The 21058-nt window shown below is 40.8% G+C and overlaps 1 protein-coding gene across 2 annotated transcripts; it reads right to left on the reverse strand.

Moving 5' to 3' along the window:
- Positions 1–1703: 1703 nt before the first annotated feature.
- accs (1-aminocyclopropane-1-carboxylate synthase homolog (Arabidopsis)(non-functional)) lies at positions 1704–20201 on the reverse strand. Of its 2 annotated transcripts, XM_061969961.2 has the most exons (16): positions 20038–20199; positions 19303–19981; positions 13412–14151; positions 13272–13331; positions 13121–13191; positions 12966–13035; positions 11773–11839; positions 11262–11359; positions 10866–10937; positions 10644–10744; positions 10133–10222; positions 9980–10025; positions 9708–9849; positions 6745–6887; positions 6435–6588; positions 1704–3184 (listed from the first exon to the last, which is right to left on the reverse strand). In XM_061969961.2, the coding sequence occupies exons 2-16, from the start codon at positions 19946–19948 to the stop codon at positions 2766–2768; spliced, it is 2919 nt and encodes a 972-aa protein (XP_061825945.1). In that variant the 5' UTR covers positions 19949–19981; positions 20038–20199; the 3' UTR covers positions 1704–2765. The 2 variants fall into 2 exon arrangements, with proteins under 2 accessions (XP_061825945.1, XP_061825944.1); XM_061969960.2 differs by having other exon boundaries at positions 19303–20201.
- Between the last annotated feature and the right edge of the window lie 857 nt (positions 20202–21058).

Here is a 21058-nt window from a genome sequence, read left to right on the forward strand (position 1 = left end):
TATTGATTCCGGTAGGTATTCTTTTCGTGGTGGTGGGTGGGTGGTTGCTGTCATGGTGCACGTATTGGAGTGTTGTGTTGGGTTTCGTGAATGGTTGGTAGCTGTTATTTCTCAGGTTGAAAGTGACGTCAAGGAAGTTGACGGTTTGCTTGTTGGCTTCAATCGTGATCCGTAGGCCGTTCTCTTTGAAAATTTGGCATATGCGCTTCTTGGTATTCTCGCTGCTCCTTGGTGAGGCGCGACACACTGCCAGTCCGACACACTGCCGACTGGCAGTGTGTCGGACTGGCAGTGTGTCGCGCCTCACCAAGGAGCGACACGAAACTACATCATCTGGTACAACCCCCCATACAGCAAAAACGTCTCAACGAACATTGGACACAAATTCCTCAATCTGATTGACAAACACTTTCCCAAAGACAACACCCTAAGAAAAGTATTCAACAAGAACAACATTAAATTGAGCTACAGCTGCATGAACAATATACGACAAATCATCTCAAACCACAACAAAACAATTGCAAATGAGCCGTCGGCCCCCAGACAGAGCGACTCCAAAACCAACAAAGGATGTAACTGTCGAAAGAAACCTGATTGCCCTCTCAACGGGGGGTGCTTACAAACACCAGTTGTCTACCAATCTAAGGTAATACGCAAGGACATTAACACATCCGACACATATGTAGGATTAACCGAGGGAGAATTCAAAACCAGATGGAACAATCACAAGGCTTCTTTCAGGAACAAAAACCTGCGAAATACCACAGAACTCAGCAAACACATTTGGGACCTCAAAGACAATAATGTTGAATATTCAATAACATGGCAAATTCTTGCATCCAGCACACCTTACAATAGTGGTAATAAAAGATGCAACCTATGCTTGAAAGAGAAACTGTTTATTATTTACCGTCCAGACCTGTCATCCCTCAACAAGCGCAGCGAAATTGTAACAACATGCCGCCATAGACGGAAACACCTCCTAGGTAACACATGAGCCAATCACCACGCCCCTAGGCCAGCCTGTACCCACCCACTCTGTGCCCTATATAAACCATGGTATGCGAATGCTCCCATTAAAATCTCCTGATGATTGAGGGTACCCCCCCTCATGAAACAGGCCTGTAGAGATGAAATAGTCTTGTGATTTTTTTCCCACACATACATATATTGCGCTCTACTACGGTACCGAGCACTATTTTTTGGATAACCTTATACCTTATTAAGACATATATATATATATATATATATATATATATATATATATATATATATATATATATATATATATATATATATATATACTGTATATATATATATATATATATATGAAATACTTGACTTGGTGAATTCTAGCTGTAAATATACTCCTCCCCTCTTAACCACGCCCCCCCCCCCCCCCCCCCCCCCCCCCGAAATCGGACGTCTCAAGGTTGGCAAGTATGCCAATGCGGTTTTGCAAGAATGGTCGAAAATTCCTATAAACACACTCCGCAATCTTGTGGACAGCCTTCCCAGAAGAGTTGAAGCTGTAATAGCTGCAAAAGGTGGACCATATTGAATCCTATGGGGTAGGAATGAGATGGCACTTCAAGTTCATATGCGAGTCAAGGCAGGTGGCCAAATACTTTTGGCAATATAGTGTATATCATCTGAGTTTGGACATCCTGGTGGGACTAACAGACTTTCAATGCATGAAACACTTTCATTGAACAGTTATTATTTAATAGAAAATACATATATAATGTAGCGTCTATCAATTGATTCGAGATATATTTTCAAAGATAATATGAAACTGTCATGCTCCTCCGCGCTGTGCACATACACAAACACACAAACCGTTGTCTACTCAGCCCCTCTGGCGCGTCACTGCTTCACAAACATGTGTACTAAACAGAACTCTTAACATCACAAATACCATTAGGGAAGCTAAAGAAGCTGTCGTAGCGTGCATACACTCATTACCATGGCGACACATCTACACATGGTTACAACTACCTGGATTGATAAGGCCTTTTCAAATTTTAAGTGTTAACTTTTTCATTGATTCCAATGACATTCACAAGTGTAAGTAAAACTCCATCTTCCATGATTTTACAAAGCCAAGAAAAAAAGACAGGTTGCCACATTAATAATGTGCCCACCTTCATTCCAGACTTAAGCACTTCTGCCTTACTTGTGCGGGCGTGTCTGCAGACTGGATGGGAGAATACGAATAAGAAGAAGAAACTAAAACACAAATGCAACAGGAAAAATAAGGCCCATAAAAAAGTTTTGGGTTTTTTTGTCTTTCACCATTTCCAGTTAGGGGTCACCACAGTAAGTGATTTAATTTGTCTTTGTTTTTAACCCCAGATTCACTTCCTGTGGCAAGTTCCTGGCAACGGACATCTCCAAAGGCTGGGTGTTAGGGCCCTGGCACGAAATGCAGCAGCGTGTAAAATTATACCACAAGGACTCATTATAGTAAAGATTAAAATAAAAAACATGTACTTTACATTTAATGAAGATCATGATGAGAATTTGGAGAGCAGACAGTGATTTTGGTTTAAGTATATTTAGCAATTAATTATGCATATTAAGATCATTTAATTATCTCCCTTCAACACCAAACTTTAAAGCAGAGAAAGTTATCTCAAAGTTGCTGTGTTTTTCTTCTGTCCTTCTCTGGGATTTGCAAAAAAAACAAAAAAAATACATCCTCCTGCCGGGTGTTCATGTCAAACTTTTGGCAGTGAACATACTGCAACTCCACTATCCTAAGCTTATTTCCGTACACGCTCCAGCAGAGCCTTAAACACATCAAAACTCTCTGGGTCCTCTCCTGCAGACTGCTCTGGAGTGTTTTTTTCCAGCCAATCAGAGGAGCGTATTTGATGCTTGAGAGTACCAATCAGAGAGTCCAAGCTCTCTGCAGGCTTATAAGCTTGGTAGTCCTGCAGCACAAACTCTTCAGGGCCCAGGAAGCCTGTGACAGGAACAGGGCTCGCATTCTTCTTCAGCTGTCCCGATGACTTGCTCTGGGGGGATGATGTAGAATTTTCAATCGCAGCATTGTTTGACTGTGCACTGTCCTCTTTCACGGATCTCTTGCTCTCCTCTCCGGCTTCTTTGGTCACGAATGACTCCGTGTTGGCACTTCTTTCTTCTATTTCTTTTAAAGCTTCTCGAATTCTCTTTAGGCCTAACACAAAATAAACACAAAGCAAGTCAGTAAATGTTATTCACCCGTTAAGCTTATAATTATTCACCCAGGTGACTTTTTATACAGCTACATGTTTTGCAGCAATGTCTCCACAGAAAATACTGTGCCAAACTGAAGCTGTAAACGTGATGCTTTAAACTGGACTCTCCAGGGAAGAAAACAGAAACATTTAGCTCCCTTTAACAGGCAAATAAAACACAGACAGATACATATTTGGCAAAAAGAGTTACATCTTCATATAGAATATAGTATATAGAACCATACACACTGCAAGATGACACAATTTAATAAAAGTATTTGGATTGTCCAAAAGGTACTGTAGCTTAAGAGACAGAGCGATAACCCTTTTGCACTTTGTCCATGCATTTACAATGAAACTGATACATTGGTATTAATATACAATAAGGTTACATTGTTACTAATAGGTGTCCCAATATAACTTTTTCACTTCCGGTACAATACAGATATTGGAGCCTTGGTTATTGCCCAATACCTCTATTGATATGATACGATATCAGAATGACTCTTGCATACTTTTGTTATTTTGTAGTTTGGAATGTTAGAAAAGGCTTAATCAAGTGAAATGACTCAAATGGAAAAGAGTGATAGGAATTAAAAACACTGAACTATTTATTTTTAACCATCTGACAGACTTATGTTGTCTTTAAGTTGAAATGTTTAATTGGCAAAATCTAGGGGCCATTAAGTAAAGCTCATGATGCAGTAAGTTGAATGATCCAGATACATTTTATTAGTGAATACATTTTAAATACTCCTATGCCTAGGAGAACTTTGTATGTGTAAGTAATATGCAACTATAACAATTTGATACTTGTTTATAACGACAAATGTCATGCTTTAGACCGCAATACTGTTCCATTTGTGTGTGCTTTGTTGTTGCTCCTGGTAGCCTGTAGCCTACCATGTTTACCTTTTGTAAATGGCTTCACTAAAACAGAAGAAAATACCACCTTCTTTGTTTATTGTAGGACATTTAGATGTTAACCGGCTGTCCAACTTTTCACAAGTAAACGCTTTGGAGGACTGCATGTATCAGAATGCTTATATCGGAGGTTTTAGATGCAAGTCGATATAATCCGATTGTTTGTTGTTGTTTTTTGCTGATATCAGATATTGGTTGGGATACCCTTAGTTACTAGTACTAGTTAAGTGTGTGCACAGAAAACCCTGGCAGACACACTTATAGGCCAGAGCATACCTGTCAACCCACCCACTTTTCCCAGGAAATGTCCGTATTTTGCACTTATTTCTCAGCGCCTTCTTGTTTCCATATGTTTACCGTACTATAATAATAAATAAATTAATGTCTCTATCTCTTATTTTCACAGATTAACTGGGAAATGTCCCTTACTTTCATTTCATATAGGGATTTTCTGATCAACATTTTTGGCCTTCAATCCGGATACGATTTTTTGGTCTTGGATCCAATCCGATTTTGAGTCCCAACCTGATTTTTGACAATTGATTTTATGAAGCTTATTTTATTAAATGTACACTTTGCTAATATTTTTGTAAATCATATGTATTACATTTGTGGTTTTAAATGCTATATTTTTTTTTAAACAAAATCAAGTGGCTTGTGGCACAATAACTAAACAAAAGCAAAAACTACTATTGTTTCCCTCTTAAATCATTTGGATTATCCCCTCAAGTCCTTCCTGTATCCAGAGACTTAAAAGTACTCCCTGAGTGTGTAGACAATAACAAAAATGACACAAAAAATATATTTTGTAATGATTAAAAGAAGAAAAAGGAAAATCACAATCTAATCACTTTAGTATCGTTTATATGCTGATCATAAAGTAGGTATCTATAGTCCCGACAGCTGAATTGATCACCTTTACTTTTGAAGCTTTAGCAGTTAGCTTCTTGTGTTGTCCTGCTCAGTGTGTGTGTGTAGCATGCTTAGCCATTCCTTTTCCTCTATTCCTCTAAACGTGGTTCTTAACCTGGGTTCGATCGAACTCTAGAGGTTCGGTGAGTCAGGCTCAGGGGTTCGGCGGAGGTCAAGACACACCGACTCATCGTGTAAATAAAAACTTCTCCCTATCGGCGTATTACGGATACGGCAACAGCAGAAGTCACACTGATTTGCAGGTGTGTAATTTGTTGTGAATTTATGCATTGTGTTGGTTTTGTCCTTTGAACAAGGTGATGTTCATGCACGGTTCATTTTGTGCACCAGTAAAAAAAACATGGTAACACTTTAGCATGGGGAACATATTCACCATTAATTAGTTGCTTATTAACATGCAAATTAGTAACATATTGGCTCTTAACTAGTCATTATTAAGTACTTATTAATGCCTTATTCGGCATGGCCCTAACCCTCACGCTAACCAAATAACTCTAAATGAAGTCTTTGTTACTTAGAATATGTTCCTCTAGTGTCCAAAAAACTCTAAATTAAGTCTTTGTTACTTAGAATATGTTCCCCATACTAAAGTGTTACCAAAAACATATAACTTTGTCTTGAATTTGAAAAAAAACCAACATTTTGTTTTTCACTAAAGAAGGGTTTGGTGAATGCGTATATGAAACTGGTGGGGTTCGGTACCTCCAACAAGGTTAAGAACCACTGCTCTAAACCTAGTTTATTTTGTGTCATGGTGGTGAAGATTAATTTCTTATAAGTGGCTTCACACTTGCGCTCCAATTTGAGGCGGTGTTCGGGCTAAACATTTAACTCTTGCATGTTGTAACAAGGAATCCATAAATGTAATTGTGTTTCCCTGAGCATGCATCTCTTTGGAAGGAATCTTTCATGTCAGTACAACCTTTAGCCATGTACTGTAAATATTGGAGCACAGATGTGGTAAAGATTGACATGGTTCAGCCAATCTTTCAATTGCAAAATGTTGACAGGTATGGACCATGGGTCTCCCACAGGTAGTTAATGAGCTTCCGAGTAGCTTGCCACCTGATTTTAAGTAGGTCACCAAAGGTTTAAATAATATTTGCTTGAACTCTTAGTATTTTCATAACTCTATATAATGACAAATTACCACATAGCATAAAAAACAATGACAAGTGTTTGAGTAGATATCTGCTTCAGAAATAAAGTATAATTTAAACATTGCCAGTCATATAAATAAAACATAAATGTCTCTTCTCCCTTCTTTTGGTGAAAGTAGCTCTCATAGTGAAGAATGTTGGAGACCCCTGCTTATAGACTGCACTATATATTACTGTATAAGAAATGACTGACCGAGTTGAAGGTGGTGCTGCTTGTCAGCAAAGACTATTCGAAACCAGCCCGGTGTAGAGCAGCAGAAGGCTTGGCCACAGCTCAATACCACTTTGTGTTTGAGGAAGCAGCGCCACATCAACAACTCTTCCTCAAATGATGGGGCTCTGAGGAACTGACAAGACACACAAGGAATCAACATCAAGCTTCCTGAATAAAATGACTTTAATGACAATGACTTTACCCCTGCAATTCAATTACCTCTGCACAAATTAGCATTAGATTATCAACCCCAGCATCTAACATTGCAATGTGACCTTGGTCACGTTACCTTTCTGAAGTCAGCCCAGACATACAAAGCAGCAGGCCTGTCCAGGTAGTGGATGTCCATTGTCTGCAACTCATCTGTCACGTAGCGGTGAGCACCTTTCAATCGACATCTGTTCTCGGGCAAAAACTCCTTGCTGATCCATTCTGCAGCATGACAGTGTCAAGTGTCAATAGCTTCCCAGCAATAGAGTACATTCAATGACAAAAAGCTTTGCGCATCAGAAACGGAAATGCAGTAAAATGTCGCTCAGATGCAAGGCTCAGCTTAGGTAAACTGTACCCTTTGGTGTCATCCACATGATATGAATTACTTTGACAAACATTTTAAACTACAATACTGATTAGTCCCTTTATTATTGATCAAGCGAACACTCACATGCTGCACAGGCAAAGAGGTGATTTTCTTTTCTTTTTTTAATCTGAGTGAAAATATTTGTTCACCATTTGTTTGAAACCTGAATTTAATTAGATACATGTTTCAGAGTAACATGAACACAATGGAAACACATTGTTCAATAATTATTTTTTTAGTGTAAAATAAAAAAAATTGACAGAATATAATAAACATTATTCCAGTTGATGATTATTTGGCTTAATGTTTACACCTTTCTTATGCCACCCTGGCCAGGGACCTAAGCTGCACAATCGGCCACAAAATGCAGAACCATTTTGCAAAATAGTTACACCACCAGGAATTTTAAGAAGAGTTAGTGAATTCCACAAAACAGGAAATAAGTTTGCCGTAAAACTGTATTAATTCCATTTACCTTTTAGTAACCATTTTTGAGTTAGTTTTGTTTTTCAGTACAAAAGTGACAAAGTGTTTTTTAGGCTCAATATGGTACACATACCTTATTTTCTAATTACAGGCCGATTCTGTTTTTCAAGGCATGATTGCCAACCCTACCTGCTTTTTTTAAAATACACATTTCCCTATGTAATTGGTGCTTGTAAAACAGGCTTTGGCATCTAGTGCACTATGTTTGTCTAGGTAAACAAGACACAAATCTAAATTGCCAAGTCCGAAAAAACTGTCATGTGTTCCAAACAATAAAGCACCGGTCTAAAACTCATTTGGCCTGGGGGCCTGTGACATAATTTTATGTGGTCCTCCACATCATTTATGCTGCCCGCTACGTCACATTATGTGGTCCGCTACATTATTTTAAGTTGCCCGCCACGTCCTCTTTGTGATCCGCCACATCATTTAAAGGCCTACTGAAACCCACTACTACCGACCACGCAGTCTGATAGTTTATATATCAATGATGAAATCTTAACATTGCAACACATGCCAATACGGCCGGGTTAGCTTACTAAAGTGCAATTTTAAATTTCGCGCGAAATATCCTGCTGAAAACGTCTCAGTATGATGACGTCAGCGCGTGACGTCACGGATTGTAGAGGACATTTTGGGACAGCATGGTGGCCAGCTATTAAGTCGTCTGTTTTCATCGCAAAATTCCACAGTATTCTGGACATCTGTGTTGGTGAATCTTTTGCAATTTGTTCAATGAACAATGGAGACAGCAAAGAAGAAAGCTGTAGGTGGGAAGCGGTGTATTGCGGCCGACTGCAGCAACACAAACACAGCCGGTGTTTCATTGTTTACATTCCCGGAAGATGACAGTCAAGTTTTACCATTGGCCTGTGGAGAACTGGGACAACAGAGACTCTTACCAGGAGGACTTTGAGTTGGTTGCGCAGACGCGGTACCGTGAGTACGCATGCAGCTGCGTTTTCCAAACATTTGATCGCTTGCCCGTACGTGCGTGCTGCTATTTGCATGTCATGTACGTAACTTTGGGGAAATATATGTGCTGTATGAACTTTGGGGAGGTGAACGGTACTTTGGGCTGTGGGATTGAGTGTGTTGTGCAGGTGTTTGAGTTGTATTGGCGGGTTATATGGACGGGAGGGGGGAGGTGTTTGTTATGCGGTATTAATTTGTGGCATTTTAAATATAAGCCTGGTTGTGTTGTGGCTAATAGAGTATATATATGTCTTGTGTTTATTTACTGTTTTAGTCATTCCCAGCTGAATATCAGGTCCCACCCGCCTCTCACAGCATCTTCCCTATCTGAATCGCTCCCACTGCCCTCTAGTCCTTCACTCTCACTTTCCTCATCCACGAACCTTTCATCCTCGCTCAAATTAATGGGGAAATCGTCGCTTTCTCGGTCCGAATCGCTCTCGCTGCTGGTGGCCATGATTGTAAACAATGTGCAGATGTGAGGAGCTCCACAACCTGTGACGTCACGCGCATATCGTCTGCTACTTCCAGTACAGGCAAGGCTTTTTTATCAGCGACCAAAAGTTGCAAACTTTATCGCCAATGTTCTCTCGACTAAATCCTTTCAGCAAAAATATGGCAATATCGCAAAATGATCAAGTATGACACATAGAATGGACCTACTATCCCCGTTTAAATAAGAAAATCGCATTTCAGTAGGCCTTTAATTGGCCCAATAAGTAATTTTATGCGGTCGGCCACATAATTTCAAGTGGACCGCCACATCATTTATATGGTCCTTCACATCACTTAATGTGGCCCGACAGTCCATTTTATGTGGCCTGCCACATAATTTAAACGACCCGCCACGTCATGTTATTACATTACTTTAAGTGGCTTGCCACAACATTTAAATGGACCTCCACGTCATTTAATGTGGCCTGCTAAAGGCTGGAAATAATAAAGTACTTTCTGGCTAGATGTGTTATTTTTTTCCAATTCTGAGAGAAAAATATATTAAATGCAATTACATATGTTCTACACTTTAATGTTAATAAATAATATAGTTTGCATTCATATATATTTACTGCTACATGCGGTCTTCTGGGGGCAGCCATAATTGTAACATGGCCCCTCAATAAAAATAGTCTGACACCCCTGCAATAAAGGATCGTTTTGTACATTGCAAGAAGCATGATAGTCTAAAATACACAAAGCTCATTGATCCCTACCTCTATCTTGAAGAAGTTGCGTGACCTGGTGCTGCGTGGTCCCAGAGATGCCATGGAATGAGCCCAGCTTGGCCAAAGCATCAACAAGGTCTTGGTTCTCAGTATACAGTGTGCCTACTCTGTTTCCAGCCATTGCGAAGTCCTGGAAAGGACAAGGTGAAGTCAACAAGTAAAAGAGCAGTGACAGCAAACCCAGAGAATTAACAGTACTGTCAGCAGTGATAAAAAAAAAAAAAAGTCCTCCACATAATGCAGTGCAGCACGACACGTACCTTGCTCAGCCCCCACATTATATGTGTCCTCTGTGGGTCGGGCAAACTGAAATAAGGGCACATCATTAGCAGTAAAGAGGCGATCTTCAGCCGTAATTGTCATGATGAAGGGCCTACAAGAGTAATCATGCAGAGGATAGGTTAACACCGTACCTTTCCAGACTGAGGACACTGTGAAATGTTACTGATTCATCAAACACCGTCAGCATGTACACCTCATCTATGATGGCGTGGAGCTTATTTCTAAAGCAGGAGACAAGTGTATTTATTTTAATGTACAGAATAAAGTTAATTATGTCTGATAAAAGTAAAATAAAATATATAAATAATAGCTACTTCAGTGAAGTACTGGTTTAGGTTTATGAGAGCTCAGTGCCTGTGAAGGTCAACAATGGCTATAAAGATGGCATGGCCATTTAGAAAACAAGTGAAATGCAGGGGACTCCAGAATAAACTGCTGCATGAAGCACGATGTTAATACTTAAGGAGGGTGCTAAAAGTCCATCCAAGTACACTTGATTCCCTACGTGAGACCGAATCTGTCTTGTAAATTGACAAAGCTGTACGCGGCGTTTCAGCAAGATGTGAGCTGCAGGATTGCAGGCCAGGAGGATTACATGCTATAGTAGACGATGATGTGAGTTAGCAGACGTGCAGAACACACCTTTTGGCAAACTCTAAAAAGGCCAGCATTTCCTTTGGGGTGTAGATCTCAGCAAGAGGGTTGTGTGGGTTCATCAGTATAAGACCCCGGATATTTACCCCCTATAAGGACAGCAACAGTTGTTTTTTAGTAACAGCTTTGGAACATAGCACACCTATAAATCTGGGAAACGATGGGGTTGCATTCAAATGCTGACTCAGAACAAACACATGAATGTATTACCTCTTGCTTAGCCCTCAGTAGACCTTCTTCCAGTTTGCTTACTGTGAGGTGGAAAATTCGACCTTCTTTATCCTATCAATATTTATAGAAGAAAATAAAGCGGACATCAACTCTAAATACAGAACGCCTACAGGGTAACAGCCTAAACTTAAGTGCCACAAACTGCAATTATTGCATTATTAAAAATGATCAAATACATTGTAGAAGTTCTACTATAACTCCACCCTGGACAATAGTTGTTCATATTAATCATTACAAGTCCAAAAGTAATATGACATTGATGCCTATTGCATATACACATCTAACTGCAACTTTAATTAAGAAGGCACTATAAATTATTATTACTTAGAGCAAATATGATCTAAAATGCATACAAGATATCTGTTCCTACTGTACCTCACAGTCCAGAGGAACATGAAACAACTGGACATCACTATACAGCTGCAGGTCCTCTGTAATAACGCCATAGAATGGACTAGGAATGAGAATGGCCTCTACAAAAATGAAAAAACACACCATGATTGGCCAGATAATGGAACCATCATTTAATTTTGTAAAAGGGATGTTTTTCTTTATTTTTCTACTTTTAAGTATAAGCCACTGTTGTATACTAGTATGCACATGTTTGTGTTAAGTGGGGTACAAACACTAGTTCTAGCAATGACAGAAATCATGTTTTTTTATTACCTGCCAGGTTGATTAACCAAATATCAGTCTTATTTATATCCCAAAATGATTACAGTATTGTTTTAAAAGGGAGGACCATTGAATTCAAAACCCATACAGTATGACAAGTTACGTAAAATGACCCAAATTAACTTCTTCTACCTCACCCTTTTTCCCCACTCTCCCTATAGAACATTTACTTTAATAAAAAAAAGCAAGCAATGTTTATTTGTCTACTCACCTTTTGGGTCACAAATTACTGCTGCAATGCAGGAGAAGATGGAACTACAACCATTCATCACCACAACCTGAATAAATACACACATAGATATTTTAGAGCCTGAAAGAGTCTCATTGGTGGACGTAATAAAGAGGCCAGGCCTGATGATGAACAAGTTACTAAAATTAAATTAGTTGCTCAAAAATATTGTACATTAAATTGAGACTAGCCCCCGAGGAGGTGCATATCCAACCATATTGAGTAAACATTTAAACAATTTACTGATAAAACATGAAAGAAACATGTCTGAAAAAGCACAATAAGTGCGATTACATAGTGTGCCAAAAAAGCACATAAAGATCCTAGAGTGCTTGCTCTTTATCACATTTAAATCTGTGGAGAGAGAGAAACTTTGAGTTGCAAAGCAACAGCCACAAAACCAGTATTTGGTATCTGAAGAGAGGTGTGGACCAAAGAGGTGTGGACCAAAATCCGTCTGGAGTCTTAATTGCAAGTATTATATAGCACACTTTGCATACAGTTGCAATTCCAAGACGTTAGATGTCAGTAGGGTATAGGCTACGGTGTGTTGTCTAGCTTGGATGTAGTCTTCGCCATTTAGCTGAATGATGTACCAGTCTTGTCTTATGATGCGTCCTACAAAGTGTTTATACTGAAAGTATTGTATTCATTACACACTTGCTGTTTGATTGTAACATGAATCTTAGTTGTAGTTCTCATTACCAAATTTGGAGTTGTTGAAATCGCCATGTAAAATGGCTAATGCTAATCAGTTGCATGTATATGGCAAATCTAATGTGAATTAGCATCAAGTTAGCGCATTTTGGAAAAGTGAAGCCTTACTTTAAGTTTAATGTTTTCCATCAGTCATACTGTAATTTTTTAGTTGACATGAAGGCAGTCCAACTGAGTCTGCTCTGGGAGCTGCTTTAGTGATTGTTTCCACGTCAAGTCTTAGAGCCGGCCGAGTCTGCAACCGGAAGTGATGTCACATGCAACAAAAGTATCGAAATGTGGCACGGTTTGATTTTACGTGAATCGATACCCGGCAGTACCGACGGAATTTGGTCAGCGATAATAAAATTACCGAATTTGGTACCCATCCCTATTGATTACACAACAGTACATAGTTGCCGATCCACCCACAGACACTAGAGAGCTACTACTAGATTCTGACATTACTCTTTACTCACATTGTCAGCTTTCAGTCGCTTTGGAGAATGGCAAAAGTAAGTCAGGAACTTGGCAACCTCTTCTCTCAAACTGAAAGAACAAGAGGGAAATAGATGGTATTAAACATGACAAAAGTTGTCATATGTTCACATATGAAATGAAGCAAATATCTTACAATGCATGTCCCCTCCAGTCACCATACTGCAACAGCACTGGGTCAACATGCAGCATATCAGGTTGGGTCAACTGTAATGTAAGTAGTTTGACAATATTGTTATTCAAATATCCACCAGTATTCATGGTTCATTGGCTGCAACGCATCTCACCCTTTTATGCAGAAGATCATAGCAGAGCTTATTCTCACTTGTACCCATGTTAATGAAACCCTAGGATCACAGAAAAGTTGTATCTTAATAAAAAGAAGTTTGGGATTACATCTTTCTACAAATAGAAATGTAAATCTCACATTAGGGTTGTCCGTGTCGTGATATCTGTTTGCTTCGTACTGAGCAAAGCCCTCCTGGAGAACGGCTTGGTGCTGTCGGATACTGTTACCACGATTGGACAGGTACACGCTGAGTTTAGTAGACTTCACACCTCTCTCGGTTGCCAATCCACCCACGGGTATTGTGCAGAACTTGACAGAGGTGGACTGACCTGACTTTATTGTCCCCTTAGTGCAAACAGTGTGTGCAGTGAGAGCTGGAGAATGTGTTTGAGACGAGGACGGCGCAGTGGAGGCCGTTGGTGTCACCACTGAAGCTGACTGATGATCTAGAGGAGAGACGGAAATGTTCATGGATGCGTTTGCTGTCGTCGCATCACCCTGTCTGACCGCAACCAAAGCCCCGGTAAGCATGCTGAACAGGCGCAGCTCATGCTGGCGCTCTTGCTCCGCTCTCTTCTCTTCTTGCTGTTGTCTTCGCTCATCAGCCTGCAACTCCTTCTCCAGCCGCGCCTCCTCCAAGGAGAGGAGGCGATCTTCAGCGCACCTCTGCCAGATAAGGAAACTGGCCAGAGCTTTGTCCAGAGGCCCATTGCTGCCACATTTACCGCTCCCGTGGCCGCATGTGGTCTTGCCCGCACGCCGGCGCCTTCTCTGTCTTACGGAAGCCAAGGGAGGGGATGCTTCCTTAAATGTTTCATGTGGCGCAGGTGCACTGCCAGATTGGGAGGCAGACCCAGCAAGGTTCAGGTCCGTCAAACCTGTTGTGGAGATGAGAAAGAATATGACATTACATTATGCACACTATTTACTGTATATCAAGTTATGAAAAATGTATGCAAAATATTGCATACATCACGTATTATGCAGATTAATTACCCCATTTATTTTGACTTGATTTTGACCGTACATGCTTCTGTACTTCCTTACGGTCAGTGATCAGTTCAATGTATACGTCAGTGCAAAGATGAGTAAGGAGAATTCTGTGACAAATTTCACTTCAAAATACACCCCGTTGGTACTTTGGATAATACTGTTACCATGTTTTGAGCAAATGAATTACGTATATTTAGTAAAACAAAAAAAATGTGTATGACATTCGGACAATAAAATGTAATTTGTGTCAAAATATTGAGGTATTTTTTAAAGGTTAATTTTAATTATGCTAGCAACAAATGTGATATGATTTTAAAAAATTTTAAAAAATCAATTAACAGCACTAAAAAAAATCACAACCATTTTCCCACTGCATGGTCAAACTATTATTTAGTCCTTTCATCATCACAATCATTTTCAAAAATGATCAATCTTTTAAATGGGGGGACGATAGCACAGGTATTTCCTAACAGACTAAAACCAAGAATTCAGTTCATTGTATAATGTATTGATTGTTGGACTTGTTTTACAGTAATAATATCACAGAATTACTGTAATCATCATAACTCATAATAAGCATTTTATCAAGGGGCCCACAGCTAATTGTTTTATGTATTCCAGAAACACTACTACCATAAAAACAACTAAGGCTATCAAATAAACGACTTCTCTTATGTGATTAATCACAAAATATTGCTTTAAACATATATATATGCAGATTAATCACACAATATGTTTTACTCTACATGCTCCTTTGTCTTAACTGTGGATGGTTATCTGAAAGGCGGAGAAGGTTGCTTTACAGTCAGTGATCAGGTCAATGCAAACGTCAGTGCAAAGATGAGTGAGGACACTCCTACTGGTAAGCTGGCTGGTGATTTCCCCTCAAAATATACTTAATTTGATTTTAGCTAAATTAAATTAAATGCATTCAAGTAAAACATTTTAAAAAGGCCCTGTATGACAACATGACAATACGATTGCATTTGTGTCAAAATATTGGGTTTTTTCTTTAAATAAATTTCAATTATGCAAGTAAGTAAAAACTTATGATTAATCATGAATAATCCAAAATTAAAAGTGTGATTAATCTTTTACATCAGATTATTCATTTGATGGCACGGCTAAAAGCACTACATAGCTCCTGAACTTATCCAGTGTAAACACATTGGCATCCTCGCGATGGCATTTTAACCTCCTAAAAACCAGTGTGTTTTCCATAAACTGGATAATTTTTCTGAAATTTGTAACTGACAAAAGAAATACAGAAAAAAACAATGTCAGCTACATATGATGCTGGTTCTCAAAGCAAGAACAATAGTGAAGGGAGAAGTCCAGTGCCTGGTCCTTAGTTTTCTGGAATAGTGGCCCCTTGAACAATTTAGTTAAAACGCCCTGTTTTACAGCCATGATATCACAGAATCCCTGTAATCATCATAACACTTAATACGCATCTAATCACGGGATGTCCAAAGTGCCCGGGGCACAGTTTGCATGTTCTCCCCGTGACTGCGTAGGTTCCCTCCGGGTGCTCCGGCTTCCTCCCACCTCCAAAGACATGCACCTGGGGATATATTGGATGGCAACAATCGATTGGCCCTCATGTGTGAATGTGAGTGTGAATGTTGTCTGTCTATCTGTGTTGGCCCTGCGATGAGGTGGCAACTTGTCCAGGGTGTACCCCGCCTTCCGCCTGTGTGCAGCTGAGATAGGCTCCAGGACCCCCTGCGACCCCGTAAGGGACAAGCGGTAGAAAATGGATGGATGGATGTTACAAAAAAAAAAACATAAAAAGTGGATTACTGTAATGAAAATAGTTGAAATGTTGAAAATAACACAAAGCTGACATACAGGCAGTTTTTAGTGTTAAAAAATCCATATATCCATCAATCCATTTTCTATTAAAAACATAGATTTATATTTAATTATGTATTTGAAAATGAAAACTATCAAAATAGTAGTGAAGTAAAGTATATTCTTCTTCATGTTCTATAGCGCTTTTCTCTAGTGACTCAAAGCGCTTTACATAGTGAAAACCCATTATCTAATTTACATTTTTAAACCAGTGTGGGTGGCACTGGGAGCAAGTTGGTGAAGTGTCATGCCCAAGGACACAACAGCTGTGACTAGGATGGCAGAAGCGGGGATCGAACCTAGAACCCTCAGGTTGCTGGCACGGCCCCTCTACCAACCGAGCTACGCTGTACCTGTACCCTTTGATTTTTCCATGTGCGTCCCCTCAGTGGAAAAAAAGTTTGGACACTCTAAATCAGGGGTCCCCAACCTTTTTTGCACCACGGACCGGTTTAATGTAGGCATTATTTTCAGGGACCGGCTTTCCACTTGTGCCAGATAAATACAGCAAAAATAAGTGCATGAAAAATACGACTCACTATAACGCTGAATTAGTGGGAGCCCTGGGCTTGTTCCTTTGCAATGAGATGCAGATGGAAATCAGCCTTTGGCTACAATCTGTCACATTTATATTTGATATGTTCATTAATGTGCATTGTATCATGTCACAAAGTTGTATCGAATGGCAATTTTTTTAATGTACATCTATAAACAAGCTTAATGGTGTGTCTAGTGGGACAGGCAAAAGTTATGTCGGACTAAATGCAGTTGTTTATTAATTATTTAATGGGGATAGGTTGATTGGCAACACTAAAAATTGCTCTGGTGTGTGAATGTGAGTGTGAATGTTATCTGTCTATCTGTTGGTCCTGCGATGAGGTGGCGACTTGTCCAGGGTGTACCCCGCCTTCCGCCCTAATGCAGTTGAGATGGGCTCCAGCAACCCCCGCGACCCCAAAAGGGACAAGCGGTAGAAAATGGATGGATGGATTTTTCGCTGCGGCCCGGTAGCAAATGCTTCACGGACCGGTATGGTCCCCGGACCGATGGTTGGGCACCACTGCTCTAAATCACAATCTAATCACTACTCTCTTTGGGGCGGCATGGCGTAGTGGGTAGAGCGGCAAGTGCCAGAAACTTGAAGGTTGCAGGTTCGCTCCCCACCTCTTGCCATCCAAATCACTGCCGTTGTGTCCTTGGGCAGGACACTTCACCCTTGCCCCCAGTGCTGCTCACACTGGTGAATGAACGATGGGCGGTGGTTGAAGGGGCCGTAGGCGCAAACTGTCAGCCACGCTTCCGTCAGTCTACCCCAAAGCAGCTTGTAATGTAGCTTACCACCACCAGGTGTGAAAGTGAGTGAATGAATGATGGATTTTCACTTATTTGTGCAGCGCTTTGAGTGTTTAGAAAAACCCATCCATCGATTTTGACGGTGTGGCAAAGTTGGGAGAATGGCTGTGCCAGCAATCTGAGGGTTACTGGTTCAATCCCCACCTTCTACCATCCTAGTCACGTCCGTTGTGTCCTTAAGCAAGACACTTCACCCTTGCTCCTGATGGGTCCTGTTTAGTGCCTTGCATGGCAGCTCCCGCCATCAGTGTGTGAATGTGTGTGTGAATGGGTGAATGTGGAAATAGTTTCAAAGCGCTTTGAGTTCCTTAAAAAAAGGTAGAAAAGCCCTATACAAGTACAACCCATTTACCATGTTCTACCGCGTGTCCCTTTTGGGGTCAAGGGGGGTGCTGGAGCCTATCTCAGCTGCATTCGGGTGGAAGGCGGGGTACACCCTGGACAAGTCGCCACCTCATCACATGGCCAACACAGATAGACAGACAACATTCACACACTAGGGCCAATTTAGTGTTGCAAATCAACCTATCCCCAGGTGCATGTTTTTGGGAGAACATACACTCCACACAGAAAGATTTTCGCCACCTCATCACAGGGCCAACACAGATAGACAGACAACATTCACACTCACATTCACACACAAAGGCCAATTTAGTGTTGCCAATCAACCTATCCCATCAACCTATGTGATCAATTTTAAAACTGCTCAAATTATGTTTAGGGCATCCCAAACTCTCTACCATCCAATATACAAAACCTATTCCAGGATAGAGATGCTCACCATAGTTACAGTCTAAGAGGAAACAACAAATTATATATTCCTAAATTTAGAACAACTTTAAAATCAATGTGCATTTCAGTGCGTGGAGTCAGTCTGTGGAACAACTTAGGGGACGAGTTAAAAACATGTTCTAACATGATTCAATTTAAAAGACTGTTTAAAAAAGAAGTACTGAAGAAGTACGAGGAGGAAAGAGAGTGATGCCCTCAGCACAGAGCGATGAGAGAGAGGTGTATGGTCAGAGAGTGTTTGGGCCTGTGTGTGTGTGTGTGTGTGTGTATGTGTGTGTATGTGTGTGTGTGTTTTGTCTCGTCTTGTCTTGTCTCATAGTAACAGTGGTACTATTGTATTGTTAGTGTACAGGAGCTTTTCTTGTTTTTGTTTGTATAGTATTGTTCTTGTATTATAGTGTTTATGTTAAATGTGGAGTGAGTGAGAGGGGTTGGGATATTATAAGCATCTGCTTCACCCAACCCCTTTTCAAGGCTTGCATAAATGTCCCTGCCAAAATGTTTAAAAAAAATGTGTGTTGTTGTACTGTGCAGGTTTGAAATAAATAATTCAATCAATCAATCAATCCCCAGGTGCATGTCTTTGGAGGTGGGAGGAAGCCGGAGTACCCGGAGGGAAACCACGCAGTCACGGGGAGAACATGCAAACTCCACACAGATAGATCCTGAGCCCGGGATTGAATTTAGGACTACTCAGGACCTTCGTATTGTGAGGCACGATAGTTGTGAGATTTTAGTCTATTTTGTTTTCTCTGATGTGTTTTATGTAGTTACTGTTTTATAGTTGGATGTTTTGTATTGCTTACTCTCCTAGTATGTTTGTCTTGACTTCTGTGCAGCACTTATATAGTGAGGCACGCGCACTAATGCTATATAAATCTAATCCATTATTACTCAGATGTTATCCTAATATTAACATCTGTCACAATATCTATTGGGCTATTTATTTTCTTCTTCTTCATGTTCTATTGCCAAGTCAAATATTATTTCGAGTGCGACTGTATAGTCATCGGTGTGTTTCATGCAAAAGAAACAACCTGAAGGTGACATCCTTGCATGACCATGAGAATGTTCTCCTTGACCCGACGTGTCTTCTGTCCCTGGTAAGGATTGACCATCAGTTTCTTGCTCATCTCCTGATCTGTAGTACATTTCCGGGGGTGGAACATCAGTGTTCAGCAGACTTTCCTCAACATCCTCACACTTCACGTCCAGTGGATCTCCCATTTTGGGCGGCTGACCGAACAGAAACCCCCCAGAAGTAGCCGGACCGAAGGCGCCTGCGGAGGAACTCCCTGGCACGTACGAGTCACTCCCACACGGGCTCTGAAACACCTGCTGAGCCACCACGCTTCCACCTAAAGTTGAGTACGTGACCGCCGGCCGATTAGCCAACACCCAGTCCATGACGTCGTAGAATTTCCACGATCTCAACTTGTGGTTGTCTTTGATGCGCCGGTACTCCAGTTTCATCTTCTTGATCTTCTCCCGGCACTGGTCGCCTGAGCGGTAGATGCCCTTTTCGCGCAGGACCAGCGCGATGCGGTCAAACACACGCTGGTTGCGCAGCGAGCTCTCCAGTTCTATCTGGACGGACTCGTCGGACCACAGCTGGAGGAGCTCCACGATCTCCGGGTCGGTCCAGTTGCTGCCTCGCTCGTGTCTCCGGCCTCGAGGGTCCATAGTCCGCTACTTAGACTGGCTCACTCGGCGGTCCTGAAAGGGGGGTAAATAAATTTTTAAAAAAAACAATGTTCTGTGCTTCTTCTCACCGTGACTACGCATAGATGTACAAGTACTTCCTCTTCGCCAACATAACATGTAAAATGGGCTTTGGGGCGTTTTTAACCCTGCGTTCGGTGTTTACTATCTGAGGGGGATCCACATCCGGGTTGGCTGCACATGCGTGCTTGTCTTATTCCGGGATAACTTTGGCCCGTGTTAAACTGAGAACAGGGTAGAGGCGCACGCATGCGAGTCAAAGTAAAGCCAGAGCACTGAGCTGCGTTACAGCGCCCTCTAGCGCAGCGAGTGATTAAAGTCATATGTAATTACACCATAAATCCGGGGGATGGCACTCTCCCACTGCAGTAGAAATAATCCAATCCAATCCACTTTGTTTATCAGAATCAGAATCAGAATAGTTTTATTGCCATTGTTTGAGAACGGGTTCACAAACTAGGATTTTTTCTTGGTGCAATCGTGCAACATAAAACACATATAACACAGATTTGGTAATAACAAGAGCTGTAACTGAGCTATCAGATCTTGTTATAGCAGTGACGTGCGGTGAGGTTGATGGCTGGTGAGGCACTGACTTCATCACAGTCAGATTTACAAACATATGAACCCTAAAGAGTATCTTATTCACCATTTGTTTGGCAGCAGTTAACGGGTTATGTTTAAAAGCTCATACCAGCATTCTTCCCTGCTTGGCACTCAGCATCAAGGGTTGGAATTGGGGGTTAAATCACCAACAATTATTCCCGGGCACGGCGCCGCTGCTACCCACTGCTCCCTTCACCTCACAGGGGGTGATCAAGGGGATGGGTCAAATGCAGAGGACAAATTTCACCACACCTAGTGTGTGTGTGACAATCATTGGTACTTTAACTTAACTTTAACTTTACACATACAAACTGTAGCACACAAAAAAGCACATTTAATTTAAAAAAAAACTTGATTATGGTCTTACCTTCACTTATAAATGAAGTCCATGCGCCGCTCCTTTTGAGCAAAAGCATCGATAACTTGTTTATAGAAGTCTTCCTTATCTTTCTTCAGTTTTAAAAG

This window comes from Nerophis lumbriciformis, linkage group LG10, assembly GCF_033978685.3.
Source record: "Nerophis lumbriciformis linkage group LG10, RoL_Nlum_v2.1, whole genome shotgun sequence".
NCBI classification, from domain to species: domain Eukaryota; kingdom Metazoa; phylum Chordata; class Actinopteri; order Syngnathiformes; family Syngnathidae; genus Nerophis; species Nerophis lumbriciformis.

Bases quoted from the DNA above. Each gene is read 5' to 3' on its own strand.
- accs (XM_061969960.2), bottom strand. From the start codon at position 19,948: ATGGACCCTCGAGGCCGGAGACACGAGCGAGGCAGCAACTGGACCGAC. The intron at 9,850-9,979 runs GTACGTGTCGTG...TGTCCTTTCCAG, and splicing joins TAATGTGGGGGCTGAGCAAG to GACTTCGCAATGGCTGGAAA. The intron at 3,185-6,434 runs GTCAGTCATTTC...ATTTTGTGTTAG, and splicing joins GCAGCACCACCTTCAACTCG to GCCTAAAGAGAATTCGAGAA.